The sequence below is a fragment of the Sturnira hondurensis genome, unplaced genomic scaffold, assembly GCF_014824575.4.
Source record: "Sturnira hondurensis isolate 20B ecotype Veracruz unplaced genomic scaffold, ASM1482457v3 Scaffold0017394, whole genome shotgun sequence".
In the NCBI taxonomy this organism is placed as follows: Eukaryota; Metazoa; Chordata; class Mammalia; order Chiroptera; family Phyllostomidae; genus Sturnira; species Sturnira hondurensis.
Genome location: NW_028090025.1, coordinates 9,109,482 through 9,137,449, shown reverse-complemented (window position 1 = coordinate 9,137,449; position 27,968 = coordinate 9,109,482). Strand labels below are relative to the sequence as shown.

The 27,968-nt window shown below is 42.6% G+C and overlaps 1 protein-coding gene across 1 annotated transcript in view; it reads left to right on the top strand.

Annotated features, from left to right (window-relative positions):
* Positions 1–1,566: 1,566 nt before the first annotated feature.
* Positions 1,567–27,968, top strand: part of BMERB1 (bMERB domain containing 1) — a 103,334-nt gene continuing 76,932 nt past the window's right edge. Inside the window, exon 1 of the mRNA XM_037067740.1 lies at positions 1,567–1,837. Coding sequence (XP_036923635.1) covers positions 1,732–1,837 — 106 coding nt within the window. The 5' untranslated portion in view covers positions 1,567–1,731. The remainder of the gene's footprint in view (positions 1,838–27,968) is intronic.

Below are 27,968 nucleotides of genomic sequence, written 5' to 3'. Positions count from 1 at the left end.
TTTAGTTTTCCATTTGGTTAGGCAAATACTTCATCATCATTTATTGACTAGTCTATTCTTTCTGCGCTGATTTGTAACACTTCCTCTGTCACATATAAACTTTCCAGATATGTGTAGGTGTGTTTTGGAAATCTTAATTTTCTTCTTGTTTCTTAGGCTTTACAATGAAGTTAGTCCCTGGTAGTTAAGTACCTCATTTATTTTCTTTACTATTGTTTTTCCTATTCCTAGCCATCATTCTTCCACATAATTTTAGGGTCAGTTTGTCAAATTTTATTTTTATTTTTACTTTTTTACATTTTGATATGTATTTACAAAAGTGGTCCATGAAGGGTTTGGGCCAAAATTACAAACTGATAAGTTGTTTTCAAGTAAAAGTTGTTTTCCATTGTATTGTTCCTAGTGGACTATAGCCAGTCTAGAAGTCAAATTTAAAAAATACGTTCTATTTTTTATTGAAATTTCAACTGGAATTGCACTAAAAAGATTGTCATCTTCATGTACCCTGGAGCTATTTAGAAGTTCATTATTAACAACAGCTTTTAAAGACTCTTGCTACCAGCTGTTAAATCATTTTCTTAAACAGCTGGGCCATTTTATACTTCTGTGAGCCATGTGGACACCAAAAATGGCCCCAAATGACGTCTTAAAAACAATAAAGAAATACCCCGTGTTCTATACACCCTCTCCCACCTTACAAAATACAACACCTGTCAGCCCAGGGAGCCAGCATAGTAAGAAGCCTAAGTCTGGCTTCAAGTGCTGACAGGCCACTTGGTGACTGTGAGACTTTGGGCAAATAACTTAATCTTTTTACACCTCAGTTTCATCCTCTGTAAAACAAGGCTGACCCAATAGTATCTGTTTCACAGACTTATTGGAAAGTGTTTAGTACCAGCTAGCATCCAATAAATGCTACTAATTTTTATCAATCAAGCTTCTGATTTTACTTTGTGCTTTTAATGCTGCTATACGTTGTAAGATAAAACCCTGGGTTTCTGGGCAGTAATAGATCTATGTTCCAAACAGCGTTTTACACTCGTGTTCCAAATATTTTTATGTTTCTCTCAAGTTCATACAAACACATACAGAGTTGGCACAGGCACCCACACACAGACTGTCCCATTTCATATTCAAATTATACGCGCAGATGCAACAGAGATATTCTCTCTCTCTCTCTCTCTCTCTCTCTCTCACACACACACACACACACACACACGCACACATACACACAGCCAAGCACAGAACTCACGGATTCCGGTCCACATTCACGCTTCTCTACACTCCCCACAAAGATGGATCCATCGCCCACCCACAGATAGAGTTGGGCTCACAAATTCCACTCAAAACCTAGCAGCCCGTGGACATATCACCAGCTACACGCAGTGCCAGCCCCATGCAAAACATTGCCACAGGCTCCAATATGGGCAGGGGCCTTGTTCTCACTTCCTTTGGTTTGGTTCTATTTTAGTTGGTTTTGTTGTCCCTTAGAGTTATCATCTCTTTTTCTCTCTACCCAGCCCCCCAAGCCCCATTGCGCATGCGCCCTGCATCCCTCCCCCTTCCTGGGTACCAGTCAGCGCTCCACGGCCCTAGCAGCGGAAGAGATGGAGCCGCGTCACGAGCGCCCGGCCCCTTAGAACGCTGCTGGCTGGAGCCGCCTCCCTCCCCACAGTCCGCGGCGGGGATGGAGTAAGGGGAGAACCATCAACCTGCCCGCGGGGATGAGAGATGGAGTTAAAGCAATCTTTATCTACCCATCTGGAAGCTGAGAAGCCTCTGAGGCGCTATGGAGCGGTGGAGGAGACAGCGTGGAAAGCGGAGGGACTGGGGAGAAGTGAGTATTTCCGAGGTACAGTTGGGGATCCGTGTGCTGTAGCTGATGGTCGCGGGACGTGGGGACCGTAGGGAGCCGACCAGGGAAAGCACCCCCGCAGCGGGGCTTTCAGTGCAGAAGGGGGGATGCGCAGCTCTGCGACGCGCTCTCCCAGGAACAAAAGGGGACCCTCTGGGCTGGGCTGCACTTGGAGGCTCGGAAAATTGCAGGGCAGAGAGCCGAGAGCTTGGGGTAGACTCAGGAGTCCCGGATCCGTAAGCGCGCAGCTTGTCCTAGAAAGTAGGGTCTTTCCCGCAGCGGAGAGAGGAGAGTCCATTCTCCGCCCAAGATGCGCCAGGGAGCGGAGGCCGTTGGACTGTCCTGGAAAGCGCCCACATCCCTGGAGAGGGGGGAGTGTCCGCTGGGTTTCCGCTGTGCCTTTACCCACCGGCATGAGGTTTAAGGCACTGTTGAAATACCCAGCGTTTCTTCCCCGCCTTCTCTTGGATTGCTGGTGGGAAGGAAAGGGTTAGGGGAAGGTTAACCCGTGCACACCCTCTCCTGTCTGCTTTGAATCAAAGTCTTTGGTTTGGGTGCAGTCCTAGAAGGTAGTTCTGAAACCGACCCACTGTGTTCGCTCGTACTCTCTCCGGTATTTTGGGATCAACAGCATATCCAAATAAACCAAGGGTTTTTGTTTTTAATGAATAGGACACAATAGTTTAATGAAACTCTTGCCCTCAAAGTGTGGAGGCAGCCGCAGGGACCTCGGGGACCCCAGGGTCACCAAACCTTTGTGCAAACCCGAGAAGCTTCCCAGTGTCCCTGCTCTTGCATTGCATGCTCTAGTCTGTGCCTCCTGCTGGGCTGGGAAAGGCCCTCTCTCCCGCGCTGGGACCCTCAGCCCCTGCTTTGGCCCTGGGTCACCGTCAGCACCAATCTCAGAGCTACGTTGGACCAAACTATTGCGAATCTGCTCTTTTTCTTCTTTCACCTCGGAGAAGATTGAGAGAGTGTGTGTGTGTGTGTGTGCGTGTGTGTTTGCAAGCACGCTTTCTTCCTGCCTGTGATTACAAATTTAGCAAAGCTTCCTAGAGTGGCTCAGCTGTATTCAGGTTCTCAGGGGTTCAAGTTGAAATCACAATCAACTGACTTAGTTTTGTGCCTGGACCCCATAGTGTTCTCAACCTCTCTCCTTCTTTCCCTTTTTGTCTCCTTTTAAAATCTTGGCCTTTCCTCCTGTTTCATCCTTTCAAAACCCCTTGGCTTTGGTACTTGGGCATGACAGCAGGTCTGAGAGTCTCTGCTTTCTACACGCTCAAAATAATACCCACGACAGCTGCCTTTTATTGATAGGTTGCCATGTACCAGGTGCTGTGTAAGAGCTTCAGATGCACCATCTCATCCAATCCCCACAACCTCCAGAGGAGAAAAACTAGGGCTCTGTAGGTGATGGGACTTAAGTGGCAAAGCCAGGATTTGAACCCCCATTTGTTGGACCCCAAAGCCCCTTTCTGTTTTTTACGTGAAGGTTTATTTAGTACTTTCATGTTTTCAGGAAGCTTTCGAAATCTTTTGAGAGAGTTCCAGAACACATTTAGTCATCTTATAAGTAAGTGGCCGCCCTGGTGGGCTCTGGAGCTCAGAGTGGCCTTGAAAGAATGTGCAGAACAAGAGGTTTATTCACATAAGCCCTGGGTTTAAATCCTAGTTCTGTCCCTTACTGGCTATATGATGACTCTGGCATATTTCTAACCTCACTCTGCCTCCATTCTCTGAAATGGGGATAGTAATAGTTACCTACCTCATAGCTTAACTGTAAATATTTAATAAGACAATATATGCAGAGCTCAAGATACATGCTCAATACATATTGGTTGCTTTAATTATTTTATTACTGCACCTGTAGAAGGAACTTGCTTTTATCCTTTACAAGGAATTCTGCAATGTTTGTCAGTTCCCTAGTAACTTCCCTGTAAGTCCCCCTTTTATTTTCTCACCATTGTATTAGGGAAATTTTCAAACACATAGAAACATTGCAGTGAACACCCAATCTATAGCATTTGAGTTTCCGAAATTTCTGTACTTCTAAGTCTTAGGCTGCCAGCTGTTTAAAAGCCTGGCAGAAAGGCGTTCTTGTTCTCTGCACGCCGAACCATGGGAGACTCTGACTCTTGCGTTCTATTCAAATGTAAGACCGCAGTTTCTGATCTAGTTTTGCGTGGATCCCCAAATCTGCTTTTTGCCTATTGAGACTTGAAATTTTCTTAAAGCACTGGCCTAGAGTCCCACTTTTGACTTTTAAATCTGGGGTTGTTGCCTTTAGCGTGTTTTGATCTCTAAATTCTTGTCCACAGCTTGGCATTTTTTGATAGGCTAAATTGGAACTCCCTCTCAATTCCCAGGGGATCTGTGTGTCCACCCCATACCATCTGGGGCCTCCACTTATTTATTAACGAAGTGTGAAAATTAGGACTATCAATTCTATGGATTAACAATTGTCAAGTCAACGCTGCAGCGCATGAAATACTGGAGAAAAAGAGAGACCCATGAAAAGAAAGGCAGGCTCTGTTTAACTTCTACACAGTTTTAAACATTTTATGTTGAACACTGAGCTTGTGTTACTTAAAAAGAATCGAAAGGGGGAGGTATCCTAGAACTAGAAATTTTTAGTTTAGGTTGTATTCATTGGTACCATGAATGTTAATTATAGTTTTTAGATAGAAGAAATGTATAGCAGAGTAGTAAAGAATGGGAGTTTTGAAGTCAGGCAAAAATGGCTCCAAACTTGTTCTAACACTTTGTTGCTTTGTCACTCTGGGAAAATTGCTGAACCTCTCTGTGCCTCATCTGTAAAATGGGACTGTTTTGGTTTAAAACCTTGGGAGCTTCCTGGCCCCAGTATACAAAGGGCAAGGAAAGGCTGAAGACAAAGCCGACCACTCCAGATAGATAGGTGTCAGGGTTAATAAGCCAGGCAACTTACCCACAAGGCTTTCTTGGGCACCACAAGAGGAGGAGATCTTCATACCCACCCACCAAGATCTTAAAGTTTGCAGAGAGGCCTTAATGGGGCTCAGTCACATGTATTGTCCGGATGGTCTCAGCAATGCCTTACTCTCTCAAGGCTACATCCTTGCGATAGCTCCCACTGTGGGAATGATGGGCAGAGTGCAACTCCAAGGGCAGAGGAGGGCGTGAGGAGCCTCTGTCCAGCTCAAGGGTCAAAACAGGCAGTTGTGTCTTCTCAACAATCTCTTCCAATAGGATGATGATGATGATGATGATGATGATGATGATAATAACAATAACCACTTTGGGAGATTGGGAGGGTTAAATGAGATAATGTATGTAATGAATTTATTCTGTACCTGGCATACTGTAAGCACTCAATCAATGCTGAATGGTTGTCATAATGGGACATAAGTGGATGGTGCCCAATAACATTGGAGTCAATTATTCCAAGCTTGTCAGTCAGTTTTTCCTTGCATCCCCTTTTTTTGTAAAATCCAGGTAATGATCATATATAGGTGTATAAAAATCATTATATATCATATTCCCCATGGAAATGTGTGGGAAATGGTTTTTGAACCCTTGAAAACCACTTGGTATTTTCTCGTTTGAGAAAGATTCTAAGCAATTGCTCCCACCTGCTTTGGACCGCATTTCTCCACTAGCGATGATTGTTTTTACTCAGTTGTAAAATGTTTAGTGACCTTTCAGTGTGGTTAGACATATGAAAATATTGCTTCGAACCAACTGCAATTAATTGAGGGATACACAAAGACAAGGTGCTTTTTGACAAAGCACAGAGCCTTTTTAAAAAACGGTTGGTTGTGGTTATTTCTTGATGGATTTGATTGTGGCTTAAAGGATGATCAAGATTTTGGACAGGGGAAATGGAAGGGAAATTCTGTGAGAGTCCTCAGCATGGGCAAAAGCAGAGAGGTAGAAATACATGTGCTGTGAGCAGGAGATTGGAATAAAGAGGAAAGCTCAAACAGCAATCTTAATATGAGACCAGGAGATGTGACTATTATTTAAAAGTCCAGGGCTGTGTTCTAATTTGCAGGCAGATCATTAAAGTAGCTAATGTTTCAGGTTCAATAAACAGTGTGGATATGAATTTCTAGCAATCTACAGTGTAGATTACTGGAAAAGGTTTTGTGTTACTTTCATCTGTTTGATTAAATATGCTAATTTTATTACTTAAATTTTGTTTAGTTTTGGCAGTTTTCTTTCTTCTTACCGCTGAAGTACTGCATGTACTTTATTTGGAAAATTCAAATTCACCTGAAATATAGAAGCAAAAAGTAAAAAATAGCTGTAATCTGCTCCCCAACCCTTATTTATTCATTCAGTGCTTTCTAAGTGCCAGGCAGTGTTCTGGGGGCTGCAGACACTGTGTGGGGCAAGACAGACAGGGCTACTGCCGGAGCGTCTACTCTTCAGGGAAAAGCAGGGCATGGGCTGGGAGTGAGGGCACCAGCTAATACATAAGCAAACAAATACTGCAGTTTAGCTAATAAGTGTTACATGGAAATTAATAGGGGAGGAATATTTCCCATCCAGTGGTCAGGAAATGTTTCTCTAAGAAGGTGACATTTTACCAACTAAATGTCAGGGATCCAGGCAGCAAATACAAAGGGCTTGGATGTGTTAGAGGAAGAGACCGATGGCCAGGGTGGCTAGAACTCAGAGAGTCAGGGGAGAGAGTGGAGGGGAGTCAGAGAAGAGCCATAGTAGGTAGGGCCTTGTAGGTTGTGGTTTAAAAAAAGTATAGTTTATTCTGATGGTAGGAGAAGCTGCTGATAATTGTTGAGCTTGAGACTAATAGGACCTTTTTTTGTTTTTAAAAGGTCACATGGGCAAGAGGTCACATAACCATAGAGGGCAAGAGGTGGTCCCTGTACTCATCCGTGTCTGTAGTCCCTGGTCCCCTGCTAATCAGTCCTGTTTTGGATAAGTCATAGGTGTTTCCTTGAGTGTGCAATGTGTGACTCGGAGTGTGGGCTGTCTTCTGGGAGGCCAGGCATTGGTTTACGGTTTCGGAGGCGTGCAGTCTCTGTGCGGGGCCTGGATAGACACCTGACTGTGAACTTACTGCAGGAACTACAGCAGTAGGAATGTGAAGATTATGAGTATGACAGTATCTAGTATGAACTTGGAACAAATGCAATTATTTACTTTTCTCTGTGCTTGTTCACAACTTTAAGTTTCATTTCTTCAAGCATTTCCTTCTTATGTTTTTATTGAAGGAAAAATTCACTGTGCCTATTCTTGGTCTCTGATTAAGTATTAAACACTTATTAATAATAATAGAAGTTAATGAGTCTTAGCTATGAGCAGGAGCTTATTAAATTATCATAACAAGTCCATTAGGTCAACGGAGTTCTTACTCTCCTTTTACATTTGAGGAAACTGAGGCCTAGGGAGGTTAAGAAACTTACTGACGGCCACGAAGCTAGTAAGCAGCAGAGTGGGAGCCCGATCCTAGCCCTCTCTGACTCTAACTGTTCCTGGCCAATGTCTGTTCCTGGCACAGTGCTAGATGCTTCAGAGATGAGAGATGAAATACGATACAGTCCCCACTCTTAAGAAGCTTACAGATTTGGGGAAGTGTGGGGACACAGATGTAGAGAACACCATCATTTATACTACCAGCAAAATGAAACGAACACTAAGTGAAGGTACAAGTGGGAAACAAGAAGAAGAGACTGGCTCTGTCTGGAGGACTCCAGCGTGCCAGCAAGGAAGAGTGTTAGCACCGATCCTGAAGGCTAGGCAGGGTTTCAATAGGTGAGGAGAGGAGAGAAGGACATTTCAGGTAAGCTGCCAGCCCCAGGTTGGGAGGTGAAGATCCTGAAGTCCAGGTCCACACATTAGCTTTTTTTTTTCTGTTTATTTCCCCTTGGCTCTCTGTCAGAGGACTTGGGGTCTGTCTGGTTCACTACTGTGAATCATCTATTACCTGGATGAGTCCGCAGTTTGGAGACCAGACGGAGGTTCTCTTAGTGTTGCCTTCCAGAACATTGCTCAGAAAGCTCCCCCAAGGATGCTTACCCTGGAGTCCATTTGCTCCTTCACTCTTCATTTATTCAGCATGCTTGAGACCCTACTGTGTGCNGAGGAAACTGAGGCCTAGGGAGGTTAAGAAACTTACTGACGGCCACGAAGCTAGTAAGCAGCAGAGTGGGAGCCCGATCCTAGCCCTCTCTGACTCTAACTGTTCCTGGCCAATGTCTGTTCCTGGCACAGTGCTAGATGCTTCAGAGATGAGAGATGAAATACGATACAGTCCCCACTCTTAAGAAGCTTACAGATTTGGGGAAGTGTGGGGACACAGATGTAGAGAACACCATCATTTATACTACCAGCAAAATGAAACGAACACTAAGTGAAGGTACAAGTGGAAAACAAGAAGAAGAGACTGGCTCTGTCTGGAGGACTCCAGCGTGCCAGCAAGGAAGAGTGTTAGCACCGATCCTGAAGGCTAGGCAGGGTTTAATAGGTGAGGAGAGGAGAGAAGGACATTTCAGGTAAGCTGCTGGCCCCAGGTTGGGAGGTGAAGATCCTGAAGTCCAGGTCCACACATTAGCTTTTTTTTTCTGTTTATTTCCCCTTGGCTCTCTGTCAGAGGACTTGGGGTCTGTCTGGTTCACTCCTGTGAATCATCTATTACCTGGATGAGTCCGCAGTTTGGAGGCCAGACGGAGGTTCTTTTAGTGTTGCCTTCCAGAACATTGCTCAGAAAGCTCCCCCAAGGATGCTTACCCTGGAGTCCATTTGCTCCTTCACTCTTCATTTATTCAGCATGCTTGAGGCCCTACTGTGTGCTAGCCTCAGAGGTAAAGAGATGAAGAAGACCCAGACTCCACCCTCAAAGCTGTCTGGGTTCCAGTCTTCTTCCTGCTGCTTCGTAGCCAGTCCCTTAACATCCCCAGACCTCAGTTTCCTCATCTAAAAAATAGAAACGTACCTCACACCATTGAACTAGACACTTAGAAATGGCTAAGATGACAAATTTTATGTTATGTGTATTTTGCCACAATAAAAATGTTATTGAATTATTTTTTTAAGTGGAATAAAAAAGATATCTTTAATGTATAGGTATAATTCATATAACAACACAGACTCACACTCACTCCAAGTGGTAGCACTGAGGGTTGGTTCTGGGGGCGGGGAGCTGAAGTGACCTTTGCAGTAGACTGAAAAGATAAAACATATTTCCTCACTGATTGGAGGGGATAGTGTTCCGGGCAGAGGGAATAGCACCTATGAAGATAGATATGAAACAGTACATTTGACCTTGAAAATGCAAGTGGATGAGAAATGCTTCCTCGGTTCCAAAAGAGCTAGGGAGACAAGAGCAGGGGGTGAGTGCATTTCAGAGTCCAGTGTAAGTTCGCAGGAGGCTGGGTACAAGATGGCTCAACTCCTATTTCTTGCAGGGTCCAGGAAAGGCATCTAAGGACCAGATTCCTAGAATAGAGTCACATTTGTTAATAACAGTTATTTTTTTAGAGAAAATATGTCTATAGACAAGGTCTGTTAAAGGAGCAAAAATGATTCTGCTGGAAGTAGAAGAGACTGATTATAAGAAATAATATGCCAGCCCTGGCTGGTGTAGCTCAGTGGATTGAGCGAGGACCTGCGAACCAGACAATCGCGGTTCGATTCCCAGTCAGGGCACATGCCTGGGTTGCAGGCCAGTTCCCTGCAGGCCAACTCCCAGCAGGGGACACACGAAAGGCAACCATACATTGATGTTTCTCTCCCTCTCCCCTTCCCTTCCCCTCTAAAGATAAATAAATAAAATATTTTAAAAAAAAGAAATAATATGCCGTGGGCACTTCCTGTGTGCCTGCTCAGTGCTCATGTTTGCCTGTGAAATCAGTCCTCTGATTTCCTCCTTATAACACACCCTTCCTTAATGGGAGGTGCAATGGGATCATTTATTGCTCTGTTTTACAGGTGAGGACACTGAGGCTCAGGAGGTGAAGCCAATGCTACTCTGCTAATAAGTGATAGAGCTGGGACTTGGACCCAGCTCTTAGGTGATTTAATTCTTTCTTATTATCTGGGATTCATTGAGGTTACCATTTATATAGACAGATATCACCATTTGGACAGTTTTCCATGTGTCTTAGTACTAATTCCATTCTCTTCTTTTTCCATTACAAACATGTCCCTTGTAAACTTGAGGATTACATCTTACAACGAATGTCAAAGTACCTTCAGGGTGAAACCAGAATGGGAGCTTGAAGACATTTACAGATATGCAGTGGGAAGACCTTTTGTGTTTTGAAGAAAACTTGTAGCCTCACAGAAAAAGGCATCCCTTGGGTGATCAAGAAAGACTTCATGGACAACAGCTGGCAGAATAGTCTAGTTTTTCTGAGTGGGAGCTCTGCCTGCATTTGAATCCTGGCTTTACTATGTATTAGCTGTGTTACTTCGGGCTAATTGCTTGACCTCTCTGAATTCCAGTCTTCTTATTTATAAAATAGAGATAATAACAAGACGTGCCTCATAGGTAAGGAAGAAGATTCAGTGAGACAATGCATGAAAGCCCTTGCACAGAGCCTGGCACTCTCAGTAAATGGTGGTAATGGTGTTGATGAGAATATTGATAGACAAGGACATAAAGCAAGCTTTATCTGGTAGCATTGAAACAATTGTAGAAAAGGAAAAGTTCAAGTGGGTGGACCAGCCTCAGGAAAAGAATGGAGGTGACAACACATGCTTGTATAGGTTGTCAGAGGCATGCAAGAACTCCACTGCCGTGGAGGAGAGCATGAAGTGTATGGTTGGTTGAGCAGAGTCACTAGACTGAAGAGATTAGAAACGACAGGCTGTATGGAGCCATTGCAGGACAAGAGACAGAGAATGCCATTTTAGGATGACTGTCCAACAGTGTTTGCAGACTGGGTAGAAGGGCAGGGGCCCTAGGGGGTAAGACCAACCAGGAGGGCCTTGAAATCATGGGTTCACATGGGCTGGGGTCTGAATTAGTGGCAGTGGGTTGGGAGGAAAGAGCTAGTCATATATGTGGAAGGGATAAAACATTAGCAGCTGACTATAGGTAGCAAAGAAGGAAGGTCTTCCAAGTTCAGACAATGTGCTGGGTGGGAAATAACAGGGTTGTAAGCCTGGGGTGTTAGGAATTTAAGTACAAAAGCATCAGTGCTGCCTGCTCTCGCTTTCATTTGGGTTCAAAGAGGTTCAGGGATCATGGGTTTGGGAGAAGGAATAACGATGACTCTTCACATTTGTGTAGCATTCTCTAGTTTATCCTTCTCCTAACTTACTTTTCTAACTTACCCTTCACAAGAAAGGGCAAAGAACAGGAGTCCCCACCCCCCTCTGAAGTGGGAAAACAGGTTAAGGACTCACTCCGGGGTAAGGCTAGAGCTGGCGAGGACTGAGCAAGGACACAACAGTTCAGGATGCACCAGACTAGGGCTTCCAGGAGCATATTTACGTGAATAACACACAATCAGCAACTACATTATAAGCTGGATTCCCTAACTATGTCTGGGTTCCCTAAGATCCAAATTGGAAAATGACCAGAATGCATGACAGTAATTATTGTGTTCATTTTAAATTCACAGAGAAGTAAAGCATTCATTCATCTGCTTATCCATCCATCCATCCATTCACTCATCCATTCAGTCCATATTTACTGAGGGCCCCCTTATGCCAAGTATTGTGCTAAGCTCTTAGGAGCACAGTAGCACTTTGATTAAGATGTATCTAGTCCATGCCTTCAGGTGGTTTAAGGTCTACTGGTAAAAACAGAATTACCGTATGATCCAGCTATCCCACTTCTGGGTATACATGCAAAGGAAATGAGGTATCTGCACCCCCATGTTCATTGCAGCATTATTCACAATAGCCAAGTACAGAAACAACTTACCAGTCCACCAACAAAAGAATGAATAAAGATATGGGTGGTAGATATGATGGAATATTATCAGCCATGAGAAAGAAGGAAATACTGGCATTTGTTATTTGCAACAAAATGGATGGCCCTTGAGGGCATTATGCTAAGTGAAATAAGTTGGACAGAGAAAGACAAACACTGCATGGTTATCACTTTTATGTAGAAGCAAAAAAAGAAAGAAAGAAAGAAAGAAAGTCAAACTCACAGAAACAGAATAGAAAAGTGGTTGGTTGCCAGGGTCTGGAGGATGAGGAAAACAGGAAGAAGTTGATTTAAAAAATAAAAAGGTACAAACTATCAGTTATAAGATAAATAAGGTCTGAGGCTGTAATGTAAAATGTGATGGCTATAGTCCATGACACTGCATTGTGTAATTGAAATTTACTGAGAATAGGACTTAGATGTTCTCACACGCCAAAAAAAAAAGGTAGATATATGAAGTGGTGGATGTGTTCATTAACTCGATGGGGGGAGACTTTCACAATACCTATACCTAATTACCACAATGTATACTTTAAATATCTTAATAATTTTATTGGTCAGTTATACCTAAATAAAGCTGGGGAGGAAAGCTCTACTGGGAATAGTCCCTATTTCCAATGATACAAAACCAAAGGACTGAGAGAGGATGCTGTCCCTCTAAGTCCTTCAGAAACAGAACACAGGTCGGTTTGCTGACCCTAATGCCCTCTTGGCTAAATGTTGTCCAGAGATTAATTCATTTTGTTACAGGCATGTTTTTGCAGGCCCATGAAAAGATGAGTCCTAACGGGGTCAAACCAAATGTTATGGGCTAACCCAAGGGCAAAAATTTGATTCTGTCTTCCTGAAAGTGCCATGACCACAGAGAGCCCGTGTGACATATTCACTGCTAAATGCTGGATGCCCAGTGCCTACCACACTTCCCAGCACTTGCAAGCCTCTCATTCAATCAATAGTTGCGGAATGTGGCAGCTGTTAATCTGCAAAGACTGAGGTGCAAATGATTTAATCATGTTTTGTAAACCGTCGGTGCCATCCAACTGAAGAGTAAATGTAGTTATTTGGAGTCATGGTCTCAATCGTCTGCTCATTTCCTGGTTTAGATGGCTTGTTCCTGATGCTGCAGCTCGATTCACATTCTTGCTTTCCTGCTTCCTGGAAAAGGCTGGAGAATTTCAGATCAGATACAAAGCAATGGGAACAGGTGCCATTATTGCAAACTGGCAGCACACTGAGAACGCTGTGATGGGTGCAGGCTGGGCTAGGTGCTTTCCCTGTGCAATGTGTTTTGATTCCTGGATGGCAGCAGAGCTGGGGCACACCATTCACAGTCAATCACTCCTTTCTGGAATAACAGAAACAAAAACAGCATGGTCACATAAAATGTACTGGACTATTAAAAGGTCTTTTAATTTCATGCAGAGAATAGAGTCATCTTAAATGCTGCTGGTGGGACTGTTTGAGTCTTCCAGCCTTTGGGAAAGCAATTACGTAATATCTATTAAAATTTAAAATACTCATATACTTTGACTCAACAGTCTGACTCCTGGGACTCTATCCAATGGAAATTAAAACAGCAGCATACAAAGACATACGCAAAATAAAAATAAAAAAATGGACAAAAAGTGAAGGATTATCAGTGAAATGGGTAAATAAATTATTGTTCATCTACTATGAAATGTGATGATGCCATTAAAAAGGAATAAATTAGATTAATAACAGTTGTCTTAGAGGTATTACTGACGGGAAATGAGATCCAGGAAAATGTATGTAATAGGATCTCATTTTTGTCAAACAAAATTCTCTGTCAGTTTGTCTCTAATACATATAATATAGATGGATCAGTGTGTGTGTGTGTGTGTGTGTGTGTGTGTGTGTGTGTGTAAATCCAGAAGCAGCAAGTTGAAAATCTTGCCCTGTTAATCAATAGAGAAGGAATTTAAATATAAGACTGTCTGGTTAGAAAGTCCATTCCTTTCCCTCTACAGTTATTTGTAAACTTCCAACTATATGACATTCCAATCATATCCCCTATCTTCAAAAGGGAAAGACATCTCAAATAGTTTGTGTGGCCCTATTTTAAAAGATCTGGTTTGTCACAGTGCTGGCCATTCTCATCTAGAGCTTCTCTCATTGTAGGTCCCCCCTGCCAGCTCTCCCCTGGAAGTCCCCAGGGCTGAAGAATGAAACAGTTCCCTCTCAACTAGTAATCCTGGTCTCAGGGAGAAATTTGAGAAGCTGGGAATAATGAGCGGAGGAAGGAACAAACCCATTTTTCCTTAACTCATGTTTTTCTTCCTGTGGTTATACCCCTTTGTCATAGTCTGTTTGGGCTATTATAACAGAAGACCATAGATGGGGTGGCTTATAAACAACAGGAATTTATTTCTCACAGTTTGGAAGCTAGGAATCCAAGATTAAGGTACCAGCAGATTCAGTGTCTGGTGAAGGCTTCGTGGTTCATGGACTGTCTTGTAACTGTTCATGGCCGGAGAGGTGAGGGAGCTCTCTGAGGTCTTTAATAAGGGCATTAATTTCATTTCTGAGGGTTCCACCTGCATGGGTGGATATCACCTCCTGAGGGCCCCAACCTACTCATACCATCACACTGAGCATTAGATTTTGTTTTATTTTATTTATTTTTTAGAAAGGGGAAGGGAGGTTCAATTCCCAGTCAGGGCACATGCCTGGGTTGCAGGCCAGTTCCCAGCAGGGGCCAGTTCCCAGCAGGGGATGCACGAGAAGCAACCATACATTGATGTTTCTCTTCCTCTCTCCTTCCCTTCCCCTCTAAAGATAAATAAATAAAATATTTTTAAAAAATGAAAGGGGAAGGGAGAGAAACATCAATGTGTGGTTGCCTTTCGTGTGCCCCCTACCGGGGACCTGGCCCACAACCCAGGCATGTGCCCTGCTAGGGAATCAAACCAGCGACCCTTTGGTTCACAGACCAATGCTCAACCACTGAGCCATACCAGCCAAGGCAAGATTTTAATGTATGAATTTGAGGACAGGGAACATAAACATTTTTGTCTGTAGCACCCTTCTCAGTCCAGGAAGGAATTAAGAGAATTGAAAGATGGAGAGTTGCCTAGTCCCTGCGCCAGGGATGAAATGTTTTTAACAGGTGGCTCTTACAGTGGCTATGATTTTGATAAGGAACCAAAGTGCTTAAATTATTTGCACTTTGGCTCCATTTGGTTCTTCGACACCCAGCAGGCCAGGTGAGATGATTTCACCCACACCATGTTTGCAATGCAGTGTTAATGCTGGAGACCTGCTTCCCATTACTGCAGGCTGGATCCATTCACCTTGATCCCGTTCAAATGGACATAGGGAAGGCGTCCCCAGGGCACATCTTGGTGGTTACAATCAGGGCAATTGGCATCCAGCATCCAGAATAGCAGCCCAGCAGGGTTCCAGGAGCTAAGGAGTTTGCTTGCCTAGGGATCCTTCTGCCTCATAGCAGGGTTTTATTTCTCAAATGCTTATCCAAAGCCAGGACTAGGTTAGCTTCATGTTTTTCTTCTCTATTGAGATAGAGATATTTTTATTGAGGTAAAATTCAAGACCATGAAATTAACCCTTAACCCTTTTAAAGTGTGCAATTCAGTGGCATATAGTGCCTTCACAGTGTGCTATCATCTCCTCTATCTAGCTCCAAGGCATTTCTTCACCCCCAAAGGAAACTGCGTTCTGGTTGAGCAGCCCCTCCCCATGCACCCTTCCCCAGACTCTGGCAGCTACTGCTTTTTGTCTGAAATCATCAGCTGTGCATACTCATATAAATGAAATCACATGTGATCTTTTGTGTCTGGCTACTTTCACTTAGCTTAATGTTTTTCAGGTTCAACTATGTCGAAGCCAATATTGGTACTTCATTTCTTTTAATGGCTCAATAATAGTCCATTAATGAGTAGGCCACATTTTGTTTTGTCCATTCATCAGTTAATGGACATTTAGGTTGTTTCTACCTTTTGGCTATTCTGAGTAGTGCTGCTATAAACATTGGTGAGTGCATATTTGTTTGAGTGCCCATTTTTTAAAAAAAAGTTTTATGGTTGTTCAATTACAGTTGTCTCCACTTTTCCCGCATTGCTCTTCCCTATGCTGCCCCAACCCCGTACTTCAATCCTCCCCCACCCCATTGTCCCTGTCTATGGGTCCTTTATACATGTTTCTTGATTTGACCCTTCCCCTCCCCCATTATTTCCCTTCCCCCTCTCTTCTAGTCATTGTCAGTTTGTTCTTTATTTCCATGTCTCTGCTTCTATTTTTCTCACTTGTTTGTTTTGTTGATTAGGTTCCACTTATACGTGAGATCATATGGTATTTGTCTTTCACCACCTGGCTTATTTCACTCAGCATAATGCTCTCCAGTTCCCTCCATGCTGTCATGAAGGGTAGGAGCTCTTTTTTTCTTTCTTCTGTGTAGTATTCCATTGTGTAAATGTACCTCAGGTGTTTTATCTACTCATTTACTGATGGGCATTCAGGCTGTTTCCAGCACTTGGCTATTGTAAATAATGGTGCTATTAACATTGGGGTGCATAGGTTCTTTTGAATTGGTGTTTCAGGATACTTAGGGTTTAATCCCAGCAGTGGAATTGCTGGGTCAAAAGGCAGTTCCATTTTTAGTTTACTGAGGAAATTACTACCTGTTTTCCATAGTGGCTGCGCCAGTCTGCATTCCCACCAACAGTGTATTAGGGTTCCCTTTTCTCCACATCCTGACTAGCACTTGTTGTTTGTTTATGATGGTCTATCATTTGTTTATGAAAGGTACTGATGAGATACCACTTCACAATGAGATACAGCTTTTAATTTGCATCTCTCTGATGACTAGTGTTGTTGGGCATCCTTTCGTATGTCTGTGGGCCATCTGTATGTCCTCCTTGGAGAAGTGTCTGTTCAGGTCCTTTGCCCAATTTTTAATTGGGTTGTCTGTCATCCTGGTGTGGATTTGTGTGAGTTCTTTATATATTTTGGAGATCAAGCTCCTGTCCACGATATCATTGGCAAAAATAATTTCCCATATGTTTGGTTTCCTTTTCATTTTGCTAATGTTTTCTTTATCCTTACAGAAGCTCTTTAATTTGAAGTAGTGCCCATTTTTAATTCTTTTGGGAATATACCTAAGAGTGGAATTTCTGGGCCATGTGGTAATTTGATGTTTGACTTTTTGAGGAAGATACGTAGATCTTTGACTCCCACATTCTCTGGCAGTTTTACCCAGCCCCAGTCCTTTTCTCTATTCTCTATTTCCTTGAAGTTTAATTTCAAGTAGATAAACAGTTTTGGAAGATGGTATCTTGTGGTAATAAAATACATAAATTCTTAACTAGTGGTTAGGCTGCTTGGGTTCAAAGTTCACCTCTCCCACTAACTAATTGGTTGATTTTAGGCTAGTTACGTGATGTCTCTGGGCCTTCATTTACTCTTCTGTATGGATAATAATAGTAATTCCCACCTCACAGGGGCATGTTGTAGAGTAAGTGTGATAAGGTATATGTACATTTTTGCACAGTGTCTAGCATATAGTAAACAAATAAAAATATGTTAGCAATGGTGATTACTGTAAATAGCTATTCTAGTCTGCTTAGTCAGCCACATCATAATACCATAGGCTGGGTGACTACAACAACAGAAATTTATTTCTCACAGTTTCAGAGGCTGGCGGTGCAGGATGAGGATACTGGTGAAGGAGGTTTTATTCTGGGCCTCCTCTCTTGGCTTGTAGGAGGCTGCCTTCTCATTGTGTACATGACCTCTTGTGTGAGAACGTGAAGAAAGAGGGAGAGGGAGGAAAAGGGAGGGGAAGGAGGGAGGGCGAGAAGAAGGGCGCGAGGGCATGAGAGAGAGAGCTCTGATGTTGCTTTTTACTAGGAATTAGTCCTATTTATTAGTGCCCTTCTGATGAACTCAACCTTAATTTCCTCCTTATAGGTTCTACCTCCAAATAGAGTGACATTAAAGATTAAGGCTTCAACATCTGGATTTGGGGGGGACACGATTCAATCTGCAGCAACAGACTTCTTCTTTGGGATTGGAAATTATGCTTTAGCATCTCAGCATTTTAGGGTTGGAAGGACATTTGGAGTCTGTCTTAACCTTGGTGCTGTTGACACCGACATTTTGGGCTGAATAATTCTGTATTACGAAGGCCTGTGCTTTGCATTATAGGATGTTTAGCAGCACCTACCTACTAGATGCCAATAACACCACCACAGCTCTCCTCCCCTGCCCAGTTGTGACAACCAAAAATGTCTCCAGATTTTGCCAAATGTACCTTAGAGGGGCAAAATTGTCCCCAGTTGAGAGCCACTGATCAAATCTAATCTTATTTTGATACAGATGCTCTAGTTTTATGATGTAGGCAGGTCCAAAGAATTTTCCTATTTCATCTCTTCATCCTGCCCCCTAGGTTTCTGTCCTCCTTTTCTCCAGATCTCTTACAGTTTTCTGTACACACACACACACACACACAGCACTGGCAATAAAAACTGTGTTGGATGTGCTCAGGATTAAGCCAAGAGAAACATGATTATGGGTTCTCTGAAGCATAAAGAAATCTCCCCATGCAAAATGGATTTGATTTTCTTCAAGGCATTTCTGCCTGGGGAAGATTTCTACTTACTGCAAATTGAAGTAAAGAAGAAATTGTCATTTTCACTTATAACAAAGAAGATGCCTCAGGTGGATGGATAGGAACACCCTTCAAACAACAGCCCTTAATTCTGCTACCAAAACAAGAGGGATTTATGTTGACTCGGATACTGTTGACTTTAAATTTTCTCTGAAACGTATTCTGTGTCCAAGGACTGGTTACTTCTTCTTCATTACCACCCCAAAGAGTGCACAGACAATAATTAAAGTAGAGCACAGACCAAGACAGTAGAGCACACCAGGTAATAGATGATATCTTAATTTTCGCAAACTGAAATGAGCCCTTTTTTTGGTGGGGCAGAGAGAAAGGCTGTCTGGTTGGGTTTTTTTTAAATGTTTTTAGATGGACTTTTTTAGTATAGATGTGTACATATATATCTGTATGTTTATGTTTGATTGCTTCTATTGCATCCATAGGGCATAGGATAAAAATTATTGCTGGGGATAGTCTAGTCTTGTGCAGTTCCCAACTCAGTTTGCACATTAGAAACCCTTGAATAGCTTTTAACACAATTAGCCCACTCTTCTCTCTCCCTTTCAGATGAATTAGGAACCCCCCCCCCCACACCTCTGCACCCCTGCCTTGTCCCGAGGGAATTTGATTTTCCCAAGTGTTCCAGCAGGTAGTAGCGGTAGAACTTGACACCACTTCCCCTGCATATTCTAAAACAACTAAGTCAAAAGAGCTCCCTTCCTAATAAAAGGCTTTCTTTTCCAGACCATAATGGCCAGCACCTGAAAGCTCTCAGAAAAAATGAATGGTTAAATCATCAACTGCAAATTTGTCATTGCTCTTGGGAAAACAATTCAACCCAATGGGTCCTGTTGCCCTAGATCAGTCATCCATTTCTAAATACAAAAGATACTTATTGCTATTATTATTAGCAACCATTATTCAAAAATTTGTCGTGGATGGAGAGGCACATAACCCATATTTGGTAGACCAGCTGCTCTGTTAATTTAGCTCCTTTTCCAAAGAAAGGAAACACAATACACTGTATTTAGAAAAAATAATCATCCATTACCTAATGCATTTTCAAAGAAACAGCCTAGTACTACTTGACAATATGTGGGCTGCAGTAGAAATTCACCCATAGTTCTAATGGGGCAGGGAGCAGGAGACAAAGCCATATTTAAGGGAATATGGGAAAAGAATGTATCTTCCTATGTTGCTATTAAAAGATACTTTTCAGAAAAAAAGGTAAAATTGTGACTCACAGAGATATAACAATGAAAGCGTGTCAAAGATTTCATTCTATTAAATCAATGCAGGAACCAGGTAGGTGTGATAACTGATTCAAAAGAATCTAAACAGACTGAGTTATAGATCAGGAGTATTGAAAGAAGGGGCAAATGAAAGTAAAACTGAGTTTTCCACGAAGGAGAGGGAAGTCAATTGGATCTCTGCTAGAGAGGAGAGGATTTGCATGAGTTAAAGAATTATTTTCGTGTTGTTATCAGTTCCCTACTACTTATGGAGCTGTGAAACACCATAAAGAACAAGGAAAGACCAGGGTTGGGCAACCCAGAGAGGTGACCTCTAGACCATGCAGTTTTCCACTGAAGTGCTTCCCCGGCCCCTACATTACCCACATGCCATCCTGAAGAGAAAGCCATGAGAATTCAGGTTCTTAATTAACCACAGTTTTCAAGCACAAAGAAAGCTACTAAGCTTATAAGAGTTAAGAAAATTATCCTTTAGAGAAGAAAATGACTTCCAGTGAAACATGGTCCATTGAAAGGCTAGGCTTGAAAACAGGGAGTCCAGAGAAGACTGAAAAATGATGGAAAATTAAGCCTGTAAATTATCCAGATATTCATCTCTTGAGGCCAAATATACTATATTGACTTTTTACAGCGTCATCCAGATGTTCAGCTTGAATGAAGCTGACAATGGGTAAATCCAGTACTTACTATTTGCCCATTTGGCTGCTCTGCAAACTAAAATTATCACATATATATCCCACATATATATGCTTTTGTAATATTTATATTACAACTGGTATTTATAATATATATTTTAAGTTCAGGGTCACTACCAAATCATCCTGTGGCTGACAGCTACTAACTCTGTCTGGTAAATGGATCTGCCTCTCAAAGACCACGTGGGCTGTTCACACTGAGCGTGACATACAGTCATGATTCAACACACATTTGCCAATTACATCGAGGTATTTGATTCCTAAGCAACTGAAGAAAGTTGCTTCACTTCCTGGGGAGGTAGGGATACTGGGAAAGCAGTTAACAAGCTTCTAAAAATGATCTTGGAAGAGAAATTACTTTGGCCTCTGTGGGATTGGAATCAGGTATCTTGATTTTACAGTATTTACTCAGCTGCCATTTCTATGATCTAAGAATAAAGCAAAGCAGCTTGAAGTTGACTAGTGAGTCTAACACCCTCGGTGTTCGATTACTTCCTAGCTTGGCGCTTGGTGCATGCCGCTGCTAGGTGTCTAATGACCTGGTGACTCCACAAAGGAGCACATTGGAGGTAGGATTTCAAGACGAAAATCCATGTAGCCATTTGCCTTTTTGCTGCATTTATAAAAATCAGACATCTGGATGCTCATTGTCCAATAAAATGATCCCTCGTGTGACTGTGGGCCTTTTCTTGAAGGCAGTGTTTCTAAACCATGTTCCTAGGAATAGCAGCTGTTAGTGGGCTTTCTAAGGAAAAGGGAGGACTACCCTAAGTTTGGAAATTGCTGGGTGAAATTTAGTGACAAAGATTTCTTGACTGCAGGCGCCTTTCATCGGCCGATGCATACTGCGGATCTCCGCTGGTGCAGGAAATCTGCCTCCTGCCCTTGGTTCTTCCCACTCTGTGGTTCACCACTGTTTTTTCCACTCTCCCTTCAGCCCACCCCTCCCTTTCACAAAACCTTTCCTCGGTTCCAATGCCAATTACAAACTCCTCTATTATATTTTGTTGGTCGTTTTTTACATTTTGAGTGGAATATAATACATTCAGCCTGGTCTTCCCTGCCCTCCATCATCCACATCTTCTCTTCCTCCCAGTCCAACCTTATTTCCCTCCGTGCACCCCCGATGCAGTTACACTGGTCTCCTCACATCCTCATCTGTAAAATGGGGATAATAGGTACCTATCTCACACAGTTTTTGAGAGTATTCAATGAGATAATGGCTGTAGGGCTTCGAACTCAGTACCCAGTGCATGAGAAGAGCCTGATAAATGTTAGCTGCCATTATTGTGATCACCGTTATTATTATTCTCTTCTTGAGCCATATCCTCCCTTCTTTCGTCCTTTCTGGTTAAACTCGATTCTATTTTTCCTAGGTGGAGGGTCCATTCACCTCCCTGCTTCCCCTACTCCCTTTATGTGATGTGGTAACTGACTCTTACCCCCACCCCCGCCCCATGTAAAGGAAAGTGCAAATAAATGTAGCTTCAAGTCCCCAGTGAAATCACTGTCTCCAAGCCTCTGCTGCACAGGAACTCAGGAGTTGCCAAAGGTTCCAGCCACGCCTCCTCCTGAAGCTCCCATTCTTCCCACTGAACCTCTTCTTTTGCAGAATTCCCACATTTTTGAGCTGTTATACTTCCTGCATCCTGTACAGTATAATGCTTACTTGTCCTTGCTTTGTTTCCATTAAATGGGGGATTGTCTAATCTCCAGCTGATTGTTTTCTGAACAGGACTAGAGGGTAAATATTTTGAGCTTTCAGGACATTGGTCTCTGTTGAAACTATTCAGTTCTACCACTGTAGCCCCAAAGCTGCCATAGATGAATACATGAACCAATGGCATGGCTGTGTTCTTCATAAATTTTATTTATGGAAACTGAAATTTGAATTTCATATGATTTCCCCGTGTCATGAAATACTACTCTTCTTTTGCTTTTTCCCAACCATTTAGAAATGTAGAAGCCATTCTTAGCTCATGGACTATGTAAAAACTGGCAGCAAGAGGGTTTGGCCTGCAGACTTGTGGACCACTGGCCCAGACAAATGACAGACGCGTAAAAGGTGGTCAGATCACAACTGACTTTTGGACTGCTGTAGGAGGAGAATGTTCTAGCTCTTATGTTTGGCGTCTCCCAATCATTACTCACTGGCTTTTTGCTCACAGAGCTTTTCCTGTAGCTAAGGGGAATGCACTGTCCAAGAGAAGTTTGTAGAGTTTGTATGTACTCAATTTGGAGGTTTACACACACAAGAGACAGGATTATTTGCAAGCAACAAAAGTTGACTCTGGATAACTCAGAGGTTATCCAAGTGTGGAGAAACCCATTGTTGAGACTTCAAATCAGCCAGAATTGAAAAAATAAAAAAGAAGAAAAACTATAAAGATGCAGCTAAAGTACTAAGGATGAGTGTTATTTTATGCAACTTTTATTTTATTTATGCCTATGTGTGATTGCAGAGTCTAGGCCACTCTGTATATGTCTTGGTGCAGATCACATTTAAATAAGCTTGCAAAGCACAGGAAGCTTAAGAAGAAAAAAGGAGTTTATTGGAGACATGTGGTAATCCTTGCAGAATCAAAGAAAAAGCTAAATATCAAGGCCTTAAAAGGAAGAGGAACTGTGACAACTGTAAAGTTCCAGGTGGCATGAAGTTCAGGGTGCTGTCATCAGGCTGAATCAGTCCCACTGATTTGCATCACTGGGACACTGTGCTCAAGATTCAAATACCCAAGAGAGGACAGAGAGAAAATCTTTGAGTTAACCAGAGTCAATATATATTGCTTGCAAATAAGCCTACCTCCTACGTGTGAAACCCCTCAAAACCAGAACCTGCAAAAGGCGAGCTGAACCCTACAAGATTTCCCAGATGCTAGTGCTTCCTCCCAGTATTGACCTTTGCAACTAAACTTGGGCAGTATACCCTTCTGGCCACAGGACAAGCTCTGTGAGTGAAAAGTTCTGAATGGTGGTTGGGGGGGATCCAAGACAAGGTCAAAACCAAACACAGCCAGAATGTAGAAAGTGTATGCTGGCTCAGCTAGATCAGTACCCAGCTCTTGGCTAGGTGTACTCTCTCATGGAAATGCAATGGAAGTGCCTTAACCAGAGATAGGACAATGGATGTTTGCAGATGATATCCCTCTACAGATGACCACAGAGTGAAACTTTTTTCCTTTTCAATAAAAATAACTAGTGCTTTTAAGCTGATAATAAGAGGGTTAATGCTCATAATTTTTCATGTTGAAATTGATAAAAGAGAACAAATGTCATTTAAAAGAATCCTGCTGCCCTGACCAGTGTGGCTCAGTTGGTTGGGTGTCTTTCTGCAAACCTAAAGATCACTGGTTTGATGCCCAGGCACATGCCTAGGTCCCAGGTCAGGGCGAGTATGAGAAACAACCTGTCAGTGTTTCTCTCCCTCTCTTTCTCCCTCCCTTACCCTGTCTCTAAAAATCAATCAATCAATCAATCAATCAATCTTTAAAAGAATACTGCCAACCTCAGAAAACCACTGAGAACATCCCTTCAGGTCTTCCTCTGCCTTTCTTCCACTCCTCTTCCTCCCCTCCCTTCCCCCTCCCCTTCTCCTCTGAATCGTGCTTCCAAAAGAGAGACAAATCACATTTTGGAATCTGGCCCCTTTTCTCCCATGTTTTTTACTGTGTTAGGGTACACTTCCCTCCCTGTGGACTGAAGAGAGAGAGAGTTCTTTTAGAGTGTGAATGGAGGAAGCCTTCAGGCAGAGCTGTATGCAGCTCAGAGCTGGTGAGAAGTGGCAGCTTAAGGGAAAACAATGCTTGACAAATTAGGTATAACTCATAATTTGGAGGTATAGTAATGAGAATGGGATGTAACAGAAAGTCTAATCTGATTCAGTGAACACATATTTGATTCATTTTGTGTAAACGGCACTGCTAGCTGCTGAGGAAGGGAAGGAAAATGAGATGAATAAGGCAGAGTTGTTTCCTGCAAGGAGATCCCTGTCTAGTGGCAGAGTGAGTTACAAAGATTTAATGGCACACACCAAGCCTGTGATAAATGCGTGGACTAAGCGCAATGCAGTTAGTCCGGAGGAAAAAAACAATTAATACGCAATTTTTAATTACTCTGTTCTGATATGTTTTCACTTCACAAATGAAAGGGCATCCCATCTATCTTACATTCCAGCCTCACCTGGGTTCTTGCCCACTTGGCTTGCTTTGCTTTGAGTTCCTGGGGCGGGAAACAGTTCTTCTGGGAACTTTTGCTGGATTCTGTCCTTGCTCACCTGGTGAACTCCTCCCTATCACACTTTTAGGTCTCAAATATCAATGCCTGAAAAAGACTTTCCCTGATTGCACTGAAAAAGACTTCCCCAAAGCGCACTGTTTTCTTTTCCGTCAATTCAGCTAGAGTAGGGATTATACCTGTTTTATTTGCTTAGCACTTGACAAGTGCTCAATTAATATCTGTGGGATGAATTAAAAAATAATGTGTTCAGTGAGAGAATGTACTTGTTAAAAAACAAAATTCAACTGAATAAATTTTAAAGCTCTTACTGGCTTTATTCATGAATCGGGCAGCACCCACTCTAGTAGCTAGAAAGGAGCACCAAAGAGCTGTACAAGGCAAGAGATTTTATAGGCAGAAGGGAGCAGAAACAAGTAAGTTGTACTAGGCAAAAAAAGGGGATTGGTTATTGCAAAGTTACTTTCCTTTTAGGGAATGGTAGGTGTTTATCAGGCAGATGACCTAACTAATGCTGATAAGGGGATGGATTGGTTTAAGGTTCCATTCCTTGGAAAGTGGAAATCCTGATAAAGTCTGGGCTTGGTTAGCATAAGTGACTCCATTTTGGGCCTATTGTCTTGTATTTAACACATTCAAATGAGAAAAGTGAGCCGAAGCCAGTTATTCCAATTAAGGTAAGTGTAGGCTCTGACTACCTAACAAAGGGAGATGCTAACAGCAATGTGGGATGCTGGATTTGATTTTGGAATAGAGGACCTTAGTGGAAAAACTGGTGAATTCAAATCAAGACTTTGGTTTAGTGAACCGTATTGCACCAATGTTAAATTCTTTATTTTTATTTATTTCTATATTTTAAAAACTTTTACTTATCTTTTAGTGGGGAAAGAAAGGAGAGAGAAATATCAGTGTATGGTTGCTTCTCGTGTCTCCCCTGCTGGGAACTGGCCTGCAACCCAGGCATGTGCCCTGAGAATCGAACTGTGATCCTCTGGTTCGTAGGTCTGCGCTCAATCCACTGAGCCACACCAGACAGGGTCAATGTTAAATTCTTAATTTTGACAAACTTACTATCATTCTGTAAGCTGTTAACATTGGGGAAAATTGGGTGACTGGTACATGGGAACTCTCTATTATTTCACAACTTTTCTATAAATCTAAAATTATTCTAAAATAAAAACTTTATTTAAAAAGGGGAAGGAGATGAGAAGAGGTAAACAACTCAGCCACCGGACCTGGTCAGTGCAGCAGCTCTAGGATATGAAGTGTGACTATTAAAGTCTTTTTTGATCTTTGTTTAGAATTCCTTTTACAGCCAAGAGGGAGGTGTAGGTAGATACACCATGCCTCCTCGCTCAACCAAAAGAAGGATAACAACAAATTTAAAAACAAAAAATAACCAGAACTGGCAGAAAATCAAACTGTATGGAAGTCCAACAACCAAAGAGTTAAAGAAACATTCATCCAGACTGATAGGAAGGACAGAGACAAGCAGTTGTGGTGGGGAGGACTCACAGTAAGGTGGTGGCTGAGATATCAGGCAGTCCCACATTTGTGTGCAGGTAAACCAGGAGGAACAACTGGAGAGCAAGACAGACCACACAACCCAGGGTTCCAGCAGGGGGAAATAAAGCCTCAAAACCTCTGACTGAAAAAACCTGTGGGGGTTGTGGCAGTGGGAGAAACTCCTAGTCTCACAGGAGAGTTCACTGGAGAGACTCACAGGGTCCTAGAATATATACAAACCCACCCCATCTGGAATCAGCAGCAGAAAGGCCCAATTTGCTTGTGGGTAGCAGTGGAAGTGACTGAAAGCCAGCTGAGAGCCAAGCAAGTGGCACTGTTCCCTCTCCGACCCCTCCCCCATATACTGCGCCATGATGCACCGATGTGGGTTGCCCTGTCCTGGTGAATATCTAAGGCTCTGCACCTTACTATGTAACAGGCATTCTGAGACCAAAAAAAAAGAATGGCCCAAATGAGAGAACATATCAAAGCTCCAGAAAAAAATACAACTAAGCAATGAAGATAGCCAAACTATCAGATGCACAGTTCAAAACACTGGTGATCAGGATGCTCACAGAAATAGTTGAGCATGGTTGCAAAATAGAGAAAAAAGTGAAGGCTATGAAAAGTGAAATAAAGGACAATGTATAGTGAACCAAGATTGAAGGAAAGGAAACCAGGACTCAAATCAACTGTTTAGACCAGAAGGAAGAAAAAAATGTTTAACCAGAACAGAATGAAGAAACAAGAATTCAGAAAAATTAGGAGAGGCTTAGGAACCTCCAGGACATCTTTAAACGTTCCAACATCTGAACTATAGGGGTACCAGAGGAGACTAGGAAGAGCAACAAGTGGAAAACTTATTTGAACAAATAATAAAGAAGAATCTTCCCCAATCTGGCAAAGGAAATAGACTTCCAGGAAATCTAGGAAGCTCAGAGTTCCAAAGAAGGTGGACCCAAGGAGGAACACACCAAGGCACATCATAATTACATTAGCCAATATTAAAATGAAGGAGAGAATTCTAGAAGCAGCAAGAGATAAGGGGACAGTCACCTACAAAGGAGCTCCCATCAGACTGTCAGCTGATTTCTCAAAAGAGACCTTACAGGCAAGAAGGGGCTAGAAAAAAGTATTCCAAGTCATGAAAGGCAAGGATCTACATCCAAGATTACTCTATTCAGCAAAACTATCATTTAGAATGGAAGGGCAGATAAAGTGCTTCTCAGATAAGGTCAAGTTCAAGGAGTTCATCATCACCAAGCCCTTATTATATGAAATATAAGAAGGAGTTATCTAAGAAAAAGATCAAAACTATGAACAGTAAAATGTCAACAAACTCACAACTATCAACAAATGAACCTAAGAAAACAAAAACAAACTAAGCAACAACTAGAACAGGAACAGAATCACAGAAATGAAAATCACATGGAGGGTTATCAGTGGGAAGTTGGAGGGGGAAGAATAGGGGAAAAGGTACAAGGAATAAAAAGCATAAATGGAGACGACTTCCGGCCAAGATGGAGGCATAGGTAGACACACTGTGCCTCCTCGAACAACCAAAATAAAGACAACAACAATTCAGAAACAAAGTAACAGCCAAAACTGAAAGAAAATTAAACTGTATGGAAGTTCGACAACCAAGATGTTAAAATAGACTCATCCAGACAGGTAGGTGGGGTGCGGTTGGGCAGCAGAGCTGAGAAGGGTTGTGGCACAGGAAGTGGTGACATTGGATGCGCAAGGCACCCCGGGCATGCTGGGCAGCACTAGGCAGACACTGGGCGTGGGGTGGCAACAGGCAGATCCAGCAAGGCGGTGATTGAAAAGCGGGGCACCGTGTGCAAGGTGGCCGGCTGACCGGGCAGAGGTCCCACATTCGTGTGCAGATAACTGG